Genomic DNA, 15,392 nt, shown 5'->3' on the forward strand with positions numbered 1-15,392 from the left:
AAACCCGAGCTACCACCCCCTTACACCCACCACCCTCTGATGGAGGCTTCCCCTAAACTCCAGCTACACCTTTCACACTCTGATGGAGGCCCCCCCAAACCCCAGCTACACCCTTCACACTCTGATGGAGGCTTCCCCTAAACTCCAGCTACACCCTTCACACTCTGATGGAGGCCCCCCAAACCCGAGCTACACCCTTCACACTCTGATGGAGGCTTCCCCTAAACTCCAGCTACACCCTTCACACTCTGATGGAGGCTTCCCCTAAACTCCAGCTACACCCTTCACACTCTGATGGAGGCCCCCCAAACCCCAGCTACACCCTTCACGCTCTGATGGAGGCCCCCAAACTCCAGCTACACCCTTCACGCTCTGATGGAGGCCCCCAAACTCCAGCTACACCCTTCACGCTCTGATGGAGGTCCCCCAAACCCCAGCTACACCCTTCACACTCTGATGGAGGCCCCCAAACTCCAGCTACACCCTTCACGCTCTGATGGAGGTCCCCCAAACCCCAGCTACACCCTTCACGCTCTGATGGAGGCCCCCAAACCCCAGCTACACCCTTCACGCTCTGATGGAGGCCCCCAAACCCCAGCTACACCCTTCACGCTCTGGTGGAGGCTGTCTATCAGCTGCTGGGAATAAAGGAAGCAGTGGCCCTGGAGCTGCACCTTCTCTTTGTTACGTGCAGACTGAACTACTGCAATTCTTTGTACTTTGGTCTGGACCAGGCCTCTCTTTATGTCTCCAGCTGGTCCAAAATGCAGCTGCTCGTCTGCTAACTGGCACTAAACGTTAGGAGCATGTAACCCCAGTTTTAGCGTCTCCACACTAACTCCCTGTTCCTTACAGGATCCAATTTAAAGTCGTACTTTTTGTTTTTAAGGTGCTTAACGGCTGAGCCCCTTTATGCTCCAGAGAAAACCATGAGGTCCAGTTAAAACCAAGTTATCCACGGACTAAGCTTCTCATTGTGACAGAGCCTTCTCTGTGGCAGGTCCAGGACTTTGGAATAGTCTTCCCTTAAATATTAGATGTGCACAAACACTTGATCAATTTAACTCGCTACTGAAGACACATTTTATGGTCTGGCTTTAACCACTTTAACCCAAACATTTTGGTTTTAACAGCCTTAGTTGTTGTTTTAGTTGTTTTTATTGACTTATTTTTTTCCTATATTTTACTGCATCATTGTTTTACATTTTATTTGTTTTAGTGGTATTTTACATTGTTAAGCTCTTTGCGCAGCACTGACTGTTTGGAAATGTGCAGTATAAATAAACTTGACCTTGTGGAGGTGATGGAAGTTTTTAAATGACCTCAGGATTTTGCTCTGCAGATGTCTGCAGGCAAAGAGAGAGTCTGTGCTCGCGGTAAAGACCTGAGCACGTTTGTATCAGTGTACAGATGCTCTGCAGTGTTCACGTCTGCCCAGTGTAATCTGTAAGTGTGTGTGTGTGTGTGTGTGTGTGTGCGCGATGGTGTACCTCGTCCGTCTCGGCGGTGCGGCGTGTCGACCACACAAACTCCATGATGGCCACGAAGACGGCAATGATGAGGCCGCAAATCAGAACCACGAAGATCCCGCCGATGTTCTCCATGCCGAGCCCTGAAACGCAGCGATGGACACGTCACAGATCGATTCACCTACACCGGTCTACCAGCCTGAGGACTGCTTCCAAACACAGCATGCTCTCCATCAGCAACAACGGGCCAGGCTTAAAACAACCGATATTTTATGCCATTTAACCTGTTTGATGGCATAAAATGTGGAGTTGTTGGCGTGAGACGCCTCAGAAGGAGGAGACAAATACACGTGGGTCAATAACAGCGAAGGCGGAGGACAAAGTCATTTGTTATATCAATGAGGAAAAGACAGGCGGCACAGGAAAGGAGACGCCCGATAAAAACTTCCTGTTTACGTGTCATCGTGGTAAGGCTTCACTGACATGAGCGAGGAGCACGATTGTGTCCTAGGCAGGAATCTTTCCATCAAACAGAAACAGGAAATGATGTTTTTACGTTAAATGATCACGTTACGATGACACTGACCTTTGGCCCTGTGGTCCTCCTCTTTGGGGCACTGTCCCCCCTCCCACCAGCGTCTCTTCAGGATCTCCAGCCTGTTGCTCTCCTGCAGCTGCAGTATTCCCAGAGTGATCTCGTCTCTATATGGCGAGCCTGACGAGGAGCAGAAGTCATATTCAGCATCTAAAGACACACATGAAACTACTCAACCTGGGCTAAATGACACTATACGAGCCTTACGATGTGTCTGCCGTCGATCTGAAAGGAGGTGGAAGAAAGGTAGGCTTCAGATATCCTACGACATCCTTTGTAGGAGCCGCTCTCTAGACCAGAACTCTGTTCAGGCAGCTCAAGCAGCTTTCCTGTCAGATATTACTGAGACTAACAGCCACAACCCCCGAATGTTATTCAAAATCTTTAACTCAGTGATAAATCCCTGTCCTGGATCTTCGAGCTCGACCTCTCAGGCTCTCTGTGAGCAATTTCTTAATCATTTTAGTGGAAAAGTTTTATTACTGAAGGCTTCACACTCTCACTCTCTTGTGTTGAATCCTGTTCTGGTTTTAGGGTGCATGTCCACCTTTTCTCACTTTGAGAACCCTTGGGCTCCATATTTGAAAATATACAACATTTCTTATCCACTCTTTTGTGACGTCCAGGTTAGACTATTGCAATTCTCTCTACTGTGGTCTCCAATCCATCTATATTTGAAAGCTGCAGCTCGTTCAAAATGCTGCAGCTCGCCTTCTTACTGGAGCTAGAAAATTTGCTCCTGTCACTCCGGCTCTTGTTGATCTACACTGGTTACCAATCAAATATCGCATTGAGTTTAAAGTTTTGCTACTCACTTTTAAAATCCTGAATAATATTGCGCCCAGTTACCTCACTGACCTCCTCAAGCTGCACATTCCTTGTCGTACATTGAGATCACCAACCTAAGTTTAGACTGAAGACCAGAGGCGACCCTTTGCTTCAGCTGCACCCAACCTTTGCAGCCTCCCTGCTTCTATTCGAGCCTCGGACTCTATCCAGTCCTTTAAATCAAGATTGGAAGCATACTTATTTAACCTGGCTTTCCTGACCAGTTAACACCCTTTTTACACTTTTTATTAAATGTATTATTTTATCATTAATTTCACTGCAGTTTTTATCTTCGTAGATATTTCGTACTCACGATTGACCTTCCCTCTGCATTGAGGTTTGACGCCTATTTTACTTAACTCTTCTGTTCTATTAATGCCTCCATCCTGTCTGTTAGTGCCCGATCTGTACTCTGTTATTGACTTATGTTGTTTCTCCGTATTACTGCGAAGCCTTTGGGATTTTAAATGTGCTATATAAATAAAACTGTATTGTATTGTACTTCCGAACAGGAAGTAGTTTCCTTCAGATGCACTCCTGGACACAGCCTGTATGCCATCACAGACGTACAGTTCACTGCAGTTTTATTTATATAGCATCAAATCCTACCAACGGTCACCTCGGTGCTTTGAGGCACCACCAGAAACAATCGGACGACCGCCAACAGGCGTGTTTGTGAGCAGACTCAGACTGAGCTCACCCAATCTGACGCTGGATAAACGTGAGCTAAACCTTGGATCAAACCACCAACCCAAGACTGATCTAAGCCTCTGTCTGCCTGACACACACACCAGCTGTGGCCCTGAGTCCACTTTCAGCTTCCAGGCGTGTGATGTCTAACACTGTCCTGCATTGGTGAACTTTCAGAGCCTGCACAGATGATTAGAAGAGCCTGTGGATGGATGAAACTTTTTATGGGTTTATCTTGTTTATCGAATCAGGTTTGCATGACCACACAAGACGAGGTCATCGTTCTGCACCACTTTCAGCGTCTGTGGATTTCTGTTTCACGTCTGTGGGAACCAACCAGGCTGCACACAGCTGCACTCGGTGTCGCGGCGTCCTGATGCACTAAAGTGGCTTTGAAGACGAGCTGCCGGCTGATGTTCCTCTTTCAAAGGCAGCAAGACAAATCCAGTCTTAGGTGGGCTGTGAATGAAAACAGAGGGCTGGTGCTAATGGCGGAGCTCACCTGCTCACCTGTTATCAGGTAAACGTGCTGATTTGGAGGTGGCGGCGTGCTCTGCTGCTCTGTGGGCTTTTTAACATGTTCTCATAAACAGCGACACAACGACAACGCGAGCAGCTGCACCTTTTATACAAATCGCCGCTGCTGTGCGCAGTCTCGTTTCCACCGGAGCTCCAGATGTGTTGGAGGCAGCGGGCGGCGACACCGGAGCTCTGGACGGGAACCTGCAGCACGATGTAATCCCCTAATCTCTCCAGATTGCAGGTTGTTTACTGGACAGACTCACGTTCAATCCTCAGTAAAGATTTATTGACAGCTTGCAGGCTGACACTTATCAGCAGACACACACTAACTGAACCCTCCACACCGTCACTTCTGCTGTTTCTGCTGCCGTGGGTCAACAGAGGTGGCTTTGATTGGCTTTAGGGACAATAGGCAAAGCATAGACTGTAAACACAAGATGGACACAGCCTCTTTGACAGCTCTCACTACTTTGTTTTTCAGCTCGGTGCTCTACGCATTTGCTCTGATCCTCCTGCAGTTTTTTTGCAGGTTGGTGAAACTCTAAGCCCTCTCTGAGATACTTGTTTTATACTGGAACATGTGATGGACCTGCTGTAAAATAACCTGATCAGCTGCTAATGTATTTGCTCTGTTCCTTGTCGTGGTGACGGGGGAACCCGACCGAGCCCGGAGCCACGCCGCCACAGCATTTTGCTCCTCTAGGGTCTCCCGGGCAAACAGCAGGGGCAGATTCAATCCAAATCCACAGACTGTGGGTGTGGAGCTCACCAATCCGGTCACATTTAACTGTGTCATGGTTCATCTGACACTTTAAACCTGCCCTGAGGCAAGAGATTGTTTGTTTTCATCATCAAACAAAAGGCAATAATTTAATAACAACAATAAACAGCTGCACTGGCACATGTTAATCTGTTTTTAAACTACAGCAGCCCAGTTCTACAGCAGTGTAATTTTTGACCACTGGATGGCAGTAGAGGCTTCTGTATGTTAGTCAATCCACAGTAGAGTGTCAGTAATACCCCGCCTAAACAAAATCCACTCAGAGACAGAACTGGGCTGTGTCCCAATTAAGAGACCGCGCGCTTGAAGTACGCATTTTAAGTGCGATTACGTCACCGCCACGCGACGACGGCTGTCCCAATTCGAAGTGTACTCCAAATGCGCCGTCGATTTCCCCAAATATCAAGCGTGGTCCGGTGCACGCTTCGTGGTCCCATATATCCCACAATTCATAGTGCGGCGGTGGGTGTGGATAATTTTGCTGCAAAAGACGGCAGAAGGGAGCGGCCGAAGAGTGAACTGTCAAAAGTAAGTACTGAATACGATGTCACTTGAAGAACATTAAACAATTACTGTTGGCCACATGTCAGCAAAGTTATGTGACATTAGCGACGTTTGCACTTCCAGCGTTTACTTGGTTTTAAAGCCTTTACTTCAAAATATACGCCGTTCAATAGTCGACCTTAATCTCACAGAGAATCTGATGATTTTGTGGGATAATTAAAGTCAGTCATATATCCACAAACACAACAAGCTGAAAGTCAGTGATGCTGCTCGGTTTGCAGTCCTGAATATGACGGCACCAGCAGGATTCACTGCACTGTTAATGTTAGCTGTGTTATATTGCTGCCTCTGTTCGGTGGTGTCGAGCCAAACGGACTTTAACGTGTGTTTGAACGAGCTGACGGTTCACTCGTTAAGCTGAAAGAAAGATGCTTTAATCACAGCAGTCACACATGTGTCCACTGCACCATCTGGGACTCTTCTTGTTTACACTCGTAATAACACAAACACTAAATCCTGCTTCTCTGGTGCTGTTGTGTAGCAGTGTGTACACCTGAGACTGTCACCTGTCTGTCTGTCCTGCACTCTCTCTCTGTTTCTTTCTCTCTGATTGTGGAATAAAAGTATGAACATGTGTTTATAAGTTACACTTGTGTTTGAATCCTGCAGCTTATCACACATTTGATTTCCATGTGTGACGACTGCAAGTGTCCAGAGTGAGGACAGACTGAGGGACCCACTGCTGCACATCATCTGTGAGGCTTTGCAGCCCTGATGATCCACCAGGACAAACTCAGCAGTGTGTGAGGAAGAGGAGGAGGAAGAGCCAGCAGCAGCTGACAGATGGAGAGAATAGACAGACTGTTCCCTGTTTGTGAAGGACTGCTAGGAAAGTTTAACATAACTGTCTGTGCTGAATCAGTCTTATTAGGTAATGTTCAAATAATGTGATCATCCCAGTGTTTCCAGTGTGGGAGAAAGTACTCAGGGCCTTCAAGTTACACACTATGAAAGGCAGCAACAAGTTTAATGTTCAGAAACCTAAAGTCTGTATCAGCAGCAGAATGGAGCTAAAAATAAATGTTTGTTTCAGTTCTATGAAGCTTTGAGTATTTTGGATCAGTAGCTGCTGTGTTTGTTGCATCATATTGCTGTAACTGTTTATATGCTTTATATATTCTGAGCTAAGTTGATCTATAGTGTTACATCATATTCTATAAGGATGTTATGTGTTTGTAGACTTTCTGCCCAGTTTGACCCATTTAGCAGACGTCAGCCTGTTTAAGGCTCTGATATCTATTCTGTGTGACTTACAGCAGTTATGACATGGTCTGATTTTCTCACCCAATAAAGGAATATTTCATATATCAGTCTACTCTTCATTCTATCAGACACAGCTATCACAGCTCCTACATTTGCTTTTTTACACATATATGTAAGCATTGAGCCAAATTTAGTACCAACATATTAAACAAACAATATTTGTCTTTTCTATATAATACACCTATATATACACTGTCACAGATATTTGTCTTTGAGTGAAGATTTAAGGTGACAGGAAATATAAATAACTGCAACTTGAATCTTTGACCCAGAGTTCAAGCTCACTGCTGTAATATATCCTGTAATATATATATATACGTATATATATTACAGGATCAAAGGGTTTGTTTCTCTCGCCCAAACCAATGATCAATGTTTAAAATTCGCTATTAAATATTTAAATCATATCAGATATAATTTATATAATCTGTCCCATCCGCCTCCCCTCACCCTTAATCAATAGCAGATCAAAGGGCGGATGGCCCTTTCCTTACTCCTGATTCTTTCAGTGCGATCAGCTCGTCGCTGTGCTACAAACTCTTTGTCAGCTTTGTGCCGTGTGTCGTTTTGGCCGACAGCTCCTACCGTACAGCCAAACTCTTGGTGTCGGCCATTAGAAAACTCCACCTTAAACTTTGAGAGAGGGAACGTAAAAATTAAACCAACTCCTGTGTTGTGATTCTCCTGCATTTAAAGTAAAGCTCCCTACGGACGCCGCCGCCTCGATGCTCATGTGTTACCAGGCCGACGAGTGACGGCGGCTCTCCTGAAAGCTGCTCGTGTCTTTCTGTCGCTGTCAACATCAGTTTCTCCTTCTCTCCACTAACTCTGCTAACTGTGCGTTAACCAGGATCACCTGAGCTGTCAGAGACCTCGCTAACAGCAGAACAGAGTGATCCCAAGTTATTTAACACCAGCACTCAGCAGCAGGGGGCAGTCTACCTTGGCTTGTGGTACCCGGTTAGCCCCTCCCCCCTCCTCACCCAGAGGCATGCCGATGCCGTATCCTTTGGTGTCCAGCAGTCCTCCGATCTGCGTGAGGTTGCAGTTGAGGCTGCGGTAGTACTCGTTCATGGTGCTCTCCATCAGAAAGGCGTACTTGGAGTTGAGCACGCGGGCGATGCCCTCTTCTGTGCTCTTCACGAACACGCTGGGCTGCTTGGAGTACATGTAGTTCCACATCCGCTGGTACGTCTGGTACCGCGAGTTCTGCAGGAAGAGAAGGTGAAAGGACAGTTGTAGTGTCTGAACGTGTTCTATGGTCTGTTTTTGTACCACATGATGTGCGCTTACAGCGTAAGTCTACTGTTTTTATTTGATTTGGTTGTTTCTGTGGTAAATGCACTTATATCCTGTGTCTCACTAAGAGCAGTCTGGCTCGAGTCCACTGGCTCCTGCTGAGGACAAATCTTTAAAAACACCTTAAAATATATATTTCACTTCTTTAAAAGGATCGATAGTTGCCTCAAACAGCTGGTGTTTGGTGCTCTGCTGAGAGCTACGCCTGAGTTTCCATCAGTTCAGTGAAACATCTGCACTTCTTCTAATGGCCACTCGAGGCAGCCTCCGACAGTGAGTCCATGCCCATAAACACCCACGTCAATGTTTCTGAGTGCACGGGAGAAATAAACCAACACTTACTGAAAAAATACAAGACTGAAAGTTTGCATGGTTAGGGGCGTGGCCTCTGTGACTGACAGGTGGCTGTAGCCGTTGGGAGCATTTTTAATTATGAATAATCTGGTCGTGTTATTACTGGTTACATCATCCCAGGATCAAACACAGGATCTGTGTCTCTACACTTACGGGTCGTTACTTCCAGTATTTAATCTTTTTGTGATTCTGAAAATTCTCATATGTGAATGGAAACTGCTGCTGGTCTGTCTGCAAATGGATTTACTGACATTCAAATAACAGCTGACATCGAGGCCTTTGCATACAGGGCAGTACTCATCCATTATTTTGCTCATCTTTAATAATTTACTATTATATATAATAGAGTTTCAAAGAACACCCAACGTACAAGTTTGGAGGCTCTTTAAAGTATGCAGATCTCATGAACTCATATTTTATTGAGAACAAAACACAGAGAATAAAAAAAATGAAGCATGTCAATAAAAATCTGAGCTCATTTTGAATGTGATGCCATCAACACGTCTCTAAAAGTTGGACAGGTCCATGTTTCCATGCGCATCATTAACATCAGTGTGTAAACTGGGGCTGTTTCTCCATCGTGGCCACACGTGGCTTCTTCTCTGGGTGATGCAGCTTTAACCTGCAGGCAGACGCTGCTTTCTGGGAGCGTTCCTGAGCCGTGCACTGATCCTTTAATGCAGCGCTGCTGAAGGTCGCAGTTATCGGCCTCGTCCCTGCGTGCTGATGACCTCATGTAGATGATGACATGTTCACAGTGAGGAACATGATTCTGTTTGTACATGCAGTTTCTGACTTTTCCAACCTTTTGTTGCTGCCATCAAATCCAACATGAGCTCATGTTTTGTCACGACGCGCTCTTCACAGTTGCAGAACGAAACGTAAATTTCCATCATGTTTTTAAAGCAGAGGTGGACACAGTCGGCATAGACAGGTTTAGATTGTAGTGAAACATCTTTTCTGTGAGCACTCAGGACGTCACAGCACCTCAGGCCGCTTCACAGCATCCTCCATTTGTGATTTTCTTCACCTTCAACCAGCTGCTTCTTCTAACCCCTGCAGCCTCCTGTTGGGCGTCTCACTAACGTCTGTGGGAGTTTGGAGCGCGTGCTGTCCTACAGACTTGCCTGAACAATCAGCCTGCATCAGCAGAAAGCTGTGGTTTTAAAAGCTGAGAAACACTGAAGACTTGTTATCAATGCTGCCGTTGCTGTTTGGACAAACTAATGTCAAATATGGATTTTCCTGCAGGTGTAAAAAAATGATTCTTGCCATTTATCTCCATTCGCATCAGTTCACCGATGCTGCACCCCAGGCTGGACTGCAGCGCACTGTCATGCAGTGAGATTAACAGGAAGTAGAATCCCTGAGACCGCCTCTGTGTGCCTGAGATGACCGTATGAGATGGCTGGATTAAAAAATAATCTCACCATGAAGAAGGTCATGGTGGAGCCTCCGTGGATGGTGCCGTACTGGATGTTGGTCTGGTCCGCCAGATCGTCCGGAGACTCGATGGGCACCTCCATCCTCTGGACCGTGAGAAATGCTGCCAGGTTGGCCGTGTAGGACGAGATGATGATGAGGGTGAAAGCCCACCTGAGGGAGGAGAGACGAAGACCTTTATGTCTTTACCCTGCAGCACAGCCCCACTCTTCCCCCTCGCCTATCTTCATTAAGAGCTGAGAGAGGAAAACGCAGCAGAGAGACAGATGGAGGGCACTGCAGGAAACGTCAGGAGTTTTAGGTAAAAATCATCAACCTAAACATGAACTCGAGCTGCAGCAGAGACGAGCAGGACGCCTCTGCTGCAGAGGAAATGAGGCGGAAGTGATGAGCAAGGGAATTAGGGAGGGGGGAGAGAATTAAAGAGGAGGCAGAGAGGAAGGATGAAGCAGAGCAGAAACTAAATGAAAAGCAGTCCAGCAAATACAGGAAAACAGACTCGGGCTCTGGTGATTGGCTCGAGGCCGTGATTACTTCTAATGTGCTGTGTTTGCACAGAGCGCTGCGGGAAGTGGAAGACACACTCTGTGGTGTCAGCGGAGACGAGACCCACGACTGCGACGGATCTCGTTTCCATTTACAAAAAAAGAAAACACACAAAGAAATGTTTTTTAAAAGATGAGCCGAGTTTCAGGGGAAACGCCAGAGCTACGCCGCCAACTCTGTGTTGGTCACCACACATCAGCAAGGCAGCCCCCGAGCATGCTGGGTAAAAGGACCATGGCTTCATAAAGGTTTGAGGTTATATGAACTGAGTCAGAAAAGAGTTCAGCCCAGCGAAGAGCGAGGAGCTGCATGTGCGCTTCAGCGTTTGCAGCAGAACGCCGTGATGGGTGCACAGCAGGAGCTGCAGGAAATGACCCCGCGTCCTGAGGAATCTGAGATTATTAGACGCTGCGAGAGGGAAACTACAAACGTGATCACGTTTAAGCTAACCTCCCTCTGACGGCCTCTTTGCTTCCACTCTGCCTGAATATGCAGCGTGAACAGCGCAGCGAGCCACTCGTGAGTCTTTCTAAGGCTAAGTGCCAGACGAGGCTGAGAGCTGTCAGAGGAAAGATGCTGATGGCCTCTCCAGTCCCTCCAGTATCACTCCACCATCTGTCTGACTGCAGCTACTGGGACTGAGGGAGAGTCAGGGGTGGGGAAGTACTGACATACTTTGATTTGGTCAAAGTACAGATGCAGCAGTGCAGAAATACTCGGTTCTACACAGAAAAAACCTCACAACACAAAATGTTTCTGGCAAAGTAACGACACACATTTTGTATTTTGTAGTCAGACGGTTACAGGTTGGCTCACCTGCTTTATTCTGACAAGCTGCACCTCCATCAGCACCACCTACACCTCACTGTACATATGACTGCTACACTTACAGCTAAAACATATGATCTCACTGAGCGAGAAGATGGAACAATCATTTCATTATCCTAACGAGACCACGTGAATATAGAAACATTTCTCTGCACAGAAAATAAAAGAACCAAACCTGAAGCTAAACCGCAGCGAAGAATCCTCCACCCAACCTCCACCCTACACCAACACTTACTCTTATTTAATGTGAGCTTAGAGCACTTAATTACAAAGGAATCAGGAAGGTTAGTTTCAAGTTACAAAGTCACTGCATTTGAAAAATGATATTTTCTATATTTTTGGTGAATTAATGTTTGAAGTTTAAATAAACAGAAAGGCTGAAACGATTAAACAGCAGTGAAAGGAGGGCGAGTCAGAGGGGGCGGGGGGTCAGGGCGAGTCAGAGGGGGCGGGGGGTGAGGGCGAGTCAGAGGGGGCGGGGGGTGAAGGGCGAGTCAGAGGGGGCGGGGGGTGAGGGCGAGTCAGAGGGGGCGGGGGGTGAAGGGCAGAGGGGTGGAAGGAAACAAGAGAGAATGACATCATCGCCTTCACACCAGAGTCCTTCACCATCTGTTCAGCCTCAGCTAACGTACCTGAGGAGGGAGGGAGCGGGGGGGGCAGAGTGCTGGATGTACAAACAGAGACGCTCAGATGTTTAACACTGAGTCCAGCAGGACGGCCTCAGGGCTGTGAGCACAGAGCCACCACCGTCACTGGTTATTGTTTAAAGCAGCCACGGGTGTCCAACTCCAGCCTCGGGGGCCGGCGTGCTGCAGGTTTTAGATGCGTCCTTGACCCAACACAGCTGACTCAAACTGCTAAACGACCTCCTCAACATGTCTTGAAGTTCTCCACAGGCCTGGTAACGAACTCATCATTTGATCCAGGTGTGTTGACCCAGGGTGAGATCTAAACCCTGCAGGACACCGGCCCTCGAGGCCTGGAGTTGCCCACCCTTGAATGCAGCGCTCACCTCACTGTGTCTCTGTGGCATCCACCCACCCCGACCTCCACCCTACACCCACCCTGGTTTGCAGCAGCACACAGGGGGTGAAGTTTCATATGAACATGTTTGGGGGCACTTCCTGAATCGACCACTGCTGTACCGATAACACAGCGTGACCAGAGGAGGCGAAACGTGCTAAAATGACTGCAGCCTGATGGGCTCACGGGCTGCGGTGGTGATTTCTCTGAGCGTGACACCGCGTGACGCCGTCTTCCGCTCAGGAACGGTCGTCCTCGCTGTCCTCCATTATTTATAAACGACCTTGTAATGTAAATGACCTCGTGTTTCACGTGACTGTCTGTGTTTCACATGAAGTTCGTCTGTCTGAAGATGTTCGTGCACATTTGGAAAGCGTGACTGAAACATAAGCTGGTACCAACCAGACTCCGCTGACGCAGCGCGTGGACAGCGCCCGCGGCATGATCTCGGAGCCCTGCTGCATGAAGCCGCCCACTGGGAACCACAGGCTGTTCCCCAGCGTGTACTGGTTCTCCAGGATGTCCCGCCGCTCCCGCAAACACGGGTGAGGGTTGTACCATTCGTAGGGACTGAGCCTGGGGAGAGAGGACAAAACATTAAAACCCAGAGTAGCTTTAGCGTCCGACACGCGGCTAACATTTCACGGTCAGTCGCCTGCACTTATGGAGCTCTTAAACCTACGCAGCGGGGCGGCTCTGCTCTGTCAAAGCGATGCGGTGAGAAAACAAAAGAAAAAAGGCGAGAGAGGCGAACGTCACGCTCGACACCTGAAAGGAAACGACGTGGTGACTGTGTTTAGACGCTCAGCTGGAGCGCACGACTGTTGCGTGGAGTCATTTTAGCATTAGCGTTCCATTAATGTTACATCATATTTTTACTCTATGTCGATCTTCAACAGAAACGGGACACCCTCCGGTTACGCCGGGTTGGTCACTTCCACGCTTCCTGCGCGGCTTTGACTCGCCTCTCACCTGCACAAGGTGAGGCGAAGACTGTAAATCAGCCCAGGCAGAAATAATGACACCGGACACTTCATTAGGTACACCTAGCCTGTCCTCATTACACCCCGTTTTTCCCAGATTTTGGTCCATGTTGACATGACATCATCATGACATCATCATGACATCATCACACATTCCTCCAGAGCTGCTCTGCTGGACTGAGATCAGAAACCAGAGATGATCTGAGGTCATCGTCACCGTGTCTACCTGCATGAACGCCCTGAGCGCTGCCACGTGATTGGCTGATTGAACATGGGTGTTACGGAGCAGATGAAGAGGCGTGCCCCTCCTACTCTCTGCTCACATATTACAGTTAAACACAGATTAAAGCTGTTCTCCTCATGCTTTTACTCTGAAGTGCAGCTCGTTATGATGTCATCGTTAAGCAGACGATGACATCATCAAATCTCGACTTTATGATAAAATGACTTTCACGTGTGCTGTGGCTGAATGCTTGGTTTGTCTCTGTCAGCTCAAACAGAGCTGAGCGTCTGAAGCTGTGACTGTAAATAAAGTTTCGATACAAAGTCCTGGATGGCGTGCAGAGCGCGTCAGCGATTTATGGCCCATCTTAGAAAACTGTTCCTGAAACGCAGACACATGCTGGAGGTAAAATTAGGACGCTGACGCACAGACAGGTGTCTTACCTGGCTGCGAGGAAGAGGACGCAGCTGACGGCGAGGTAAGCCAAAAGCATGAAGAGCCAGACAGCCGGAGAGAACGGGTCCAGGAAGGAGAAGTAGCCCGGCTTACGACCCTGAAACACACACACGGATCACATGACCACGGCATTCCTGACCGGGAACGTCGGGTCTCCGCCTGCTCTCGTGCTTCATCTACAGTCTGTAAAGGGTAGGATACAGCTTCCTGCCGTGGACGGCGATTTGTGATAATGACCGTCTGCCAATCACAGCACACTCTGAAACACCTTCACACTGACAGCTGTGCATTTTGGAAAATGACGCTCCTGGAACAAAAAGCGCTCGTTCACTTTGAACCTGCGATTCCAACAACACAACAAAAACAACAGAACACAAAATTACACTGACGAGCTTTTCAAGCGCTGACGAGCGTCAGCCAGCGCTCCCTGATGGGACGCCTCCCGTTGACCCGCTTCATCACATGGCCTGCTGTCTGCGATGCCTCCATCACCCCCCATCTGCTGGAAAAAGGATTTGGCAGTGAGGGGAGCAGGAAGTCCCAGATTGGACTCAATTAAAGCAGATGACTGGAGCTGTAATAGAGGCAATCTATTCAGGCTCTGATTTTTGTCCATTCTGGCTCATTTCAGAAACAGCTCATGAGGCTGGCAGAGCTGAAACGATCGTGTGATGTGGCTCAGACTCAATCAAACATCCCGGGCACAAGAGCAGGTGACAGCGGCTGCATCCAGCATTCCCGACTTCACTCAGGCGACTGAAAGAAAATGTTCCTACGGGAGCTGTGTTTGCAATACAGCGTAGCTCTGGTTGGTTGGACAGTAAGAAGAATCCCGTCTTGCTTATTCAGCACAGGGTCGAGGGGGGTGGAGCCTAACCCAACACACAAGGGGGCGAGGGGCAGAGAACACCTGGACAGGGCTAACACGGGCAGGCAGCTAATTAGGCTAACCCCACTGTGGGAGCAAGCCCGAGTACCCGGGCGGAATCAAACCCACGACTTTCTCGATGTGAGGACACAGTGCCGGCCCGCGCTACCCATCAATATGCAGCGTTCGCTTGTTTATCGCGGGAGTTTTGTTCTAAAAATAACCCACGATAGGTGAAACCCATGAACTTTATTTTTCACAGTTATTATGGATGTTTTAAGGCTGTAAAAGCCGTCACGACATGCTTTACACACTCAGACAGGCAAGAACGTTTTCACTTTTCTCTCGTTTAAACTCTCAGAGTTCAAACCTTTGTAGAAAAATAAGTCCAGTATTATAGGATGAAACCAAAGATTGTTGCGTTTCTTTGGGAGGAAACTTACACACATACAGTGCAGCACTTCTAGGGTCTAAGATTGATGTATATTTGACAAGCTGAACGCACTCTGTACTGTACAGGAGACACGGCATGAGATTGATTGACAATGGTCTACAGCCAATCAGGACGCAGAACACAATGTGCTGTAAAAAAAGAAAAAAGAAAAATTGCACAAAAAAAATCTGCGAACCAGCGAAGCCGTTATAGTGAGGGACCAC

General features: G+C 47.8%; 1 protein-coding gene across 1 annotated transcript in view; it reads right to left on the bottom strand.

The window, feature by feature from the left end:
• Positions 1-1,167: 1,167 nt before the first annotated feature.
• The window catches only part of LOC120729324 (glutamate receptor ionotropic, kainate 5-like), a 163,246-nt gene continuing 149,021 nt past the window's right edge, over positions 1,168-15,392 (bottom strand). The window contains exons 13-18 of the mRNA XM_040024870.1: positions 13,855-13,964; positions 12,608-12,781; positions 9,796-9,961; positions 7,696-7,921; positions 2,056-2,184; positions 1,168-1,612 (exon numbers count right to left, since the gene is read on the bottom strand). Of these exons, the coding sequence (XP_039880804.1) occupies positions 1,425-1,612; positions 2,056-2,184; positions 7,696-7,921; positions 9,796-9,961; positions 12,608-12,781; positions 13,855-13,964 (993 nt within the window). The 3' untranslated portion in view covers positions 1,168-1,424. The remainder of the gene's footprint in view (positions 1,613-2,055; positions 2,185-7,695; positions 7,922-9,795; positions 9,962-12,607; positions 12,782-13,854; positions 13,965-15,392) is intronic.

The sequence above is a fragment of the Simochromis diagramma genome, unplaced genomic scaffold (assembly GCF_900408965.1).
Source record: "Simochromis diagramma unplaced genomic scaffold, fSimDia1.1 OVJJ01000297.1, whole genome shotgun sequence".
Taxonomy (NCBI): domain Eukaryota; kingdom Metazoa; phylum Chordata; class Actinopteri; order Cichliformes; family Cichlidae; genus Simochromis; species Simochromis diagramma.